Consider the following 7,122-nt stretch of genomic DNA (forward strand, 5'->3'; position numbering starts at 1 on the left):
ATGTCACTAGCCACTTTAACTATGCCACTTTGTTTACTTTGTCTACATACTCATCTCATATGTATATACTGTACTCGATACCATCTACTGTATGCTGCTCTGTACCATCACTCATTCATATATCCTTATGTACATATTCCTTATCCCCTTACACTGTGTATAAGACAGTAGTTTTGGAATTGTTAGTTAGATTACTTGTTGGTTATCACTGCATTGTCGGAACTAGAAGCACAAGCATTTCGCTACACTCGCATTAACATCTGCTAACCATGTGTATGTGACAAATACAATTTGATTTGATTTGATTTGATTTGATAGTACCCGCCAAACAACAGTCTCAACGTCAACAGTGAAGAGGCGACTCCGGGATGCTGGCCTTCTAGGCAGAGTTCCTCTGTCCAGTGTCTGTGTTCTTTTGCCCATCTTAATATTTTCTTTTTATTGGCCTGTCTGAGATATGGCTTTTTCTTTGAACGGTAGCGTATGTCCAACCGACCTCACATCTGCAGACCACGTGTATGGCATCGTGTGGAAGAGCGGTTTGCGGATGTTAACGTTGTCAACACAGTGGTGGTGGGGGGGGGTGGGGGTTATGGTATAAGCTATGGACAATGAACACAATTGCATTTTATTGATGGCAAATTGAATGCACAGAGATGCTGTAATGAGATCCTGGGGTCAATAGTCGTGCCATTCATCTGCCGCCATCACCTCAGGTTTGAGCATAATAATGCACAGCCTCATGTTGCAAGGACCTGGACACCGTTACTGGAAGCTGAAAATGTCCAAGTTCTCCCATGGTCTGCATACTCACCAGGCTTGTTTGGGATAATCTGGATTGATCGGTGCGACAGTGTGTACCTACATCCAGCTAATCTCCAGCAATTTTGCACAGCCATTGAAGAGGAGTGGGAAAATATTCACAATCAACAGCCTGATCAACTCTGTGCAAAGGAGATGTGTCGGCCCTGGATGAGGCAAATAGAAGTCACACCAAATACTGACTGGTTTTCTGATCCACACCCCTATCTTTTTTCAAGGTACTGTATCTGTGACCAACAGATGCATATCTGTATTCCCAGTCATGTGAAATCCATAGATTAGGGCCTAATTCATTTATTTCAATTGATTGATTTCCTTATATGAACTGTAACTAGGCAAAATATTTTAAATTGATGCATGATACGTTTACATTTTTGTTCAGTATATCTTATCATAACGTTATACTGCAACCAAACCAGTATCTGTACTGAACACCCTCTTATGGTCCCGATGTTAATGTCATGTTTTAATGTTCCTACAATGTTCTCAGAACATCAGTGGGATAACATCTCGCTGAAACCCTTAAAGCAGCATTTCCCAAATTTTGACCTGGTGACCCCAAGGGGTGAACGTTTTGTTTTTGCCCTAGCACTACACAGCTGATTCAAATCATCAACTAATCATCAATCTTTGATATTTTGAATTAGCTATGTAGTGCTCGGGCAAAAAAATGTTTGTGCACCCCTTGGGGTCCCCAGGACAGAGTTTGGTAAACGCTGCTTAAAATGGACCTAATGGGAACGTTGCTGAATGTCCTTAGGACAGCCGCTGTTTGCTGGGTTAATACATAAATAGAGTAAATAGAATCTAATGAGTTGCTTGTCATAAACTCAATATAGATCCATCTCTATGGAGGGGTTACATGTTGACACTGAAACTACAATCCCATGTGATCATACACTATGATATATTTAGAGGCTACCAGGACAAGTTATTGAAGCAGTATCCCTCTCTCAAGCAAGAAGACACATGGACACAAGATTCTGAGCCTACACAGAATCAAATGATTCACTCTTGAATTCATTCACATTCATACACACTGAAGCCTTGTAAGGACTAAGAATTGCTGCATTGACCAGAGGAAGAAAATTAACAAAAGCTATGGAGAACTCAACCCAAGTCAAGTTATTTTATCTCTTTGGCTTACAAGAGACATTTAACAACAAATCGGTTTATTTTATATTGCCTCTTATCACATACCTTCTCATCATCACTGTGAATCTGACTATGATCATAACAATCATTCAGGAGAAAGGTCTCCATGAGCCCATGTATATCTTTCTGTGTAGTTTATGTGTCAATGGATTGTATGGAACTGCTGGTTTCTACCCCAAGTTGTTACTGGACCTTCAGTCAGATGTTCAGGTGATATCTTATGGTGGATGTTTCACTCAAGCCTGTGTAATATACACATCTGTCATGTGTGAAATTTCTACTCTAACAGTGATGTCTTACGACAGGTATGTGGCAATATGCAGACCACTACTATATCATACCATTGTGACATCTTTAACTGTTAGAAAGTTACTCTTATTGTCTTGGTGTTGTCCTTTATTTATAGGACTCATAGCACTTAGTTTAGCCGTCAGAGTTCCTTTGTGTGGATCTCGCATTGATAAGATATTCTGTGACATTCCGTCTATACTGAAACATGCATGTTTACCCATAACCATCAATCAGAATTTGAACAAATTTGTAATAGTGGTTAATGTTTTACAGATACTTTTCATTGTATTTTCTTACTGTATGATTGTCAGGACTTGTGTAAAGTCGTCTAAGGGAAGGATTAAGTTCACACAGACATGTGTGCCACATTTAATAACAATATTTATTTTCGTCACAGTGACCCTGTTTGACACGTTGCAAGGATGGAATAGTAATGTAAATATTACACTAAATATGCGTAATGCAATGGCCGTACAATTCCTTGTTATACCACCTGTCTTTAACCCTGTCATATATGGACTTAACCTCCAGAAGATTCGAAGGGCAGTTTTTAGAAAGTGTAATGCACATAAAACCATTGATATGAAACGTTAGTTACATGATCTTACACAACAGAGATACTGCTTTATATCAGAAGCAAGGATAACATGGGCCTTGGTCAACCAAAAGTGGTCTTTTCTATCAACCAATCGATTTGTCTAAATTTTAAAACATATATTTTTCATATATAGACACATCTAACGTGCCTATTTATCTTCTACCAACCTGCGTGCCAGTTATGATTTTCATATTATTATTAATAGTCTTTGTATCTCAATCATTGTCTGTGGTTAATCAACATTCTACAATATTAATCTAAATGAAAATGATACAAGTCTAAAAGTAACTGTTATTGCCACTGCCAACCATGTAAAAAAAAAGCTGACATAAAGCCAACACAGAAAATATCCTGATACAAATAAATATCCTATAAATCACATTTGCTATCCATGGCCTGTCTGCAACCATCTCGAAACACAGTATCAACTATCAACTGGGTCAGTTATTTTATGACATTTGCACTGGATCAGAGCATTACATTTTTACCTCTCATGCCGAGTGGTTATCAAAAAGGAGAGAGCTGGAAATATTGTTCAAATACTATTGTCATTCTTAACGGATTCTAAAAACACTGTTTACTTGCTGTTTGAGGTGTTGAAAAATTACTTTGAGAAGCTCCACAGTTCATTAGTGGTGATGCGTTAAGACAATCAGAAATACTATCAGACATCCCTAAATGGGCACATTTATAGGCCTAAATTTGCACGCAAGCCAGGTAGACTAGTCATACTTCTATATGCATAATAAGAGCATAGGTTGTGAGTTCTGCAAAACACATATCCACTCCGACATTGAGAACAGTAAATCACCGTAACCAAGTAAACATTGCAGATTCCAAATTATGTGAATTAACTGTAAATGTAGGCTACTACTGGTGATATTTGTAATGGGGAATTGATAGAGATAGCAAACAATGCACACAATGAAGTTATGAAACAATGAATACTCATGAAATAAGAGAGAGAGCCACAATCCCCATATTTCTGGACCGTGGCATCCCGCTGCCTCCTCAGTGGATTAGTCCACTGAGACAGGCGCAAATCAGATGTGTCATAAATATATACAGTGGGGCAAAAAAGTATTTAGTCAGCCACCAATTGTGTAAGTTCTCCCACTTCAAAAGATGAGCGAGGCCTGTAATTTTCATCATAGGTCCTACAAATCACATTGTAGGATTTTTTATGAATTTAATTTGCAAATTATGGTGGAAAATAAGTATTTGGTCACCTACAAACAAGCAAGATTTCTGGCTCTCACAGACCTGTAACTTCTTCATTAAGAGGCTCCTCTGTCCTCCACTCTTTACCTGTATTAATGGCACCTGTTTGAACTTGTTATCAGTATAAAAGACACCTGTTCACAACCTCAAACAGTCACACTCCAAACTCCACTATGGCCAAGACCAAAGAGCTGTCAAAGGACACCAGAAACAAAATTGTAGACCTGCACCAGGCTGGGAAGACTGAATCTGCAATAGGTAAGCAGCTTGGTTTGAAGAAATCAACTGTGGGAGCAATTATTAGGGAAATGGAAGACATACAAGACCACTGATAATCTCCCTCGATCTGGGGCTCCACGCAAGATCTCACCCCTTGGGGTCAAAATGATCACAAGAACGGTGAGCAAAAATCCCAGAACCACACAGGGGGACCTAGTGAATGACCAGCAGAGAGCTGGGACCAAAGTAACAAAGCCTACCATCAGTAACACACTACGCCGCCAGGGACTCAAATCCTGCAGTGCCAGACGTGTCCCCCCTGCTTAAGCCAGTACATGTCCAGGCCCGTCTGAAGTTTGCTAGAGAGCATTTGGATGATCCAGAAGAAGATTGGGAGAATGTCATATGGTCAGATGAAACCAAAATATAACTTTTTTATAAAAACTCAACTCGTCGTGTTTGGAGGACAAAGAATGCTGAGTTGCATCCAAAGAACACCATACATACTGTGAAGCATGGGGGTGGAAACATCATGCTTTGGGGCTGTTTTTCTGCAAAGGGACCAGGACGACTGATCCGTGTAAAGGAAAGAATGAATGGGGCCATGTATCGTGAGATTTTGAGTGAAAACCTCCTTCCATCAGCAAGGGCATTGAAGAGGAAACCTGGCTGCGTCTTTCAGCATGACAATGATCCCAAACACACCACCCGGGCAACGAAGGAGTGGCTTCGTAAGAAGCATTTCAAGGAAACTTGAAAATAGGTGTAAAAACTTTACTTTAAAACTTTACTTTTCCAGTTGCGGCCCACTTCTTGGAGGCAGGCCACTCGATTTCGTCTCTGCGTTATATTGGCATCGAACATGTCACCCTCCCTAGGAGAGGGGGTGACCTTGATAATTTATTGTTAAAACGAGAGGCTGCCTGGATCTTTAATTTAAAGACCCTTGCGCCCTTCAGTCTCAACGTAGACTTTGATCTGAAGCCATTCTCGTGATTATTGTGACTTTGCCATTGTAATTGTGTGTAAACTTGTATAGTCAAATTAATCTATGATCGTATGCTATCCATTTGTTTGTATGCTGTTCTTTGTATGACATTTTAATATTTGATTATTAACCAATGATATTAGGCCACTCCTGGCCATGATTACAGACACGTGTGTCTTTTGACACTATATAAACGAGTCATCCCGCAGTGTTTGTGATTATACCCTGATGAAGACAGCTTGGCTGTCGAAACGTTGGTATTACATTTTTTGCATCTGAGCTCCAAGAGTGTGCGGCTTTCTTTTATTTTCAATAATTGAAATGACCATTATTCCCAGATCTCAGACTGTAGCCTACCCATAAACTCAAGATGGATCTTTATATCTATTCACTCATTATTATAATAGACTGCAAAATTCACCTGCGCTCTAAAGACTGGCCTTCCCTCGCTGTCTGACCCTGCTGGGACACCGGTCACCATCTGATCCTGCTAAGACGAGCATAATGTTTATGACAACATTATGATGAGCATAGTGTTGTGTACTGACTGTGCACTATAACAGTGAAGCCTGTAGAGCTGTTTAAACCATGTCAGTGTGAAAAGTAGGGAATTATATAGGAAAACTGACAGATCAATAACGTTACATTGCTATAATGACTCTAATAAAAACTCACATTGCGCTTTCAAAAAACATCAGAATATCGGTCTTCCATCCTTTAGCCTCTGGTTCCATTTCATACACAAATCCCAAAAGAAAGTTTTTTTTAGGTTATTAAGTTGTGATAACGCATCTATGTGCTTATAACCAAGTTTAACATGTACAGCGAGGGAAAAAAGTATTTGATCCCCTGCTGATTTGTATGTTTGCCCACTGACAAAGAAATGATCAGTCTATACTTTTAATGGTAGGTTTATTTGAACAGTGAGAGACAGAATAACAACGATGATTGTTTTAGAAATGGCACAAAGTAGGCTATGTATAGCTTCAGGCAGTAAACCAAATGATTTACACTTGTCATTGGACAAACCTTGAGTTGGATTGACATATTGACTAGCCAACCATTGATTGTAGCTTTGTGGGCCCTTCCCTCCCTGATGTAGTGTTAGGATTTTTTCTACTAGCACAACAGGATGTAAAATAGTCTACTATACAGAGCTACATTGTTGCAGTTTCGGGTTCAACGGAAGTGCAAAATTCAATACCAGACACCTCAAATTAGATTTTAACTATTTTATTTCAGTGCCAGAGCCAAAAACGGTCTGTTTTTCAACAATAGAGTAGAACATACAAGTGCAAGTAAAATAAAAAAGGTTCGCCAGTTCTCTGTATTGAGTTTCTTGTTGAAGTTACATATTTTGTAGTAATTCATCTGTATTCAGCCACCCTGATCTGGCCTTGAATGGATCCTCTAACAAAGATTGAATTCTATATGTAAAATACTCACCTGCAATGTAAGTTCACCAAGTTTGAAAGTGTAACTTTGTGGGGGCAGTGCAGCTTTGAGAAAATAAGTTCAACCACAAAGTTAATTGTAAATGTCAAATAGCATGTTTAGTTGACATCCAAAGAGGTGTGTGTATTGGAGTCGTGCTTTGATGTAAGTATTTATTGTGTGTGTCTTTGCAAGTGGGAAGCATTTGTACGTCCAAAACAGTAACACAGTTAATAAGCTGTGTTCGAATACTCATACTAACCACACTAACTGTACTATTTGTGACGTGTTTTGAGTATGTAGTATGCTTATTGGTTATAGTATTGTATTGTTAGTATAGTTAGTTAGTACTTCCAAATGTTATAACAGGAATGGCCAATCCTCCTCCTGGTGA

The 7,122-nt window shown here is 39.1% G+C and overlaps 1 protein-coding gene across 1 annotated transcript; it reads left to right on the forward strand.

Moving 5' to 3' along the window:
* Nucleotides 1-1,775: 1,775 nt before the first annotated feature.
* LOC135573919 (olfactory receptor 6N1-like) lies at nt 1,776-3,289 on the forward strand. The gene has a single exon (XM_065024125.1). It carries the CDS (start codon nt 1,924-1,926, stop codon nt 2,860-2,862), a length of 939 nt encoding a protein of 312 aa, XP_064880197.1. The 5' UTR covers nt 1,776-1,923; the 3' UTR covers nt 2,863-3,289.
* The last annotated feature ends 3,833 nt before the right edge of the window (nt 3,290-7,122 follow it).

The sequence above is a fragment of the Oncorhynchus nerka genome, linkage group LG11 (assembly GCF_034236695.1).
Source record: "Oncorhynchus nerka isolate Pitt River linkage group LG11, Oner_Uvic_2.0, whole genome shotgun sequence".
NCBI classification, from domain to species: Eukaryota; Metazoa; Chordata; class Actinopteri; order Salmoniformes; family Salmonidae; genus Oncorhynchus; species Oncorhynchus nerka.

What these genes read in the sequence shown, in the direction of transcription:
- LOC135573919 (XM_065024125.1), top strand. Translation starts at nt 1,924, where the DNA reads ATGGAGAACTCAACCCAAGTCAAGTTATTTTATCTCTTTGGCTTACAA.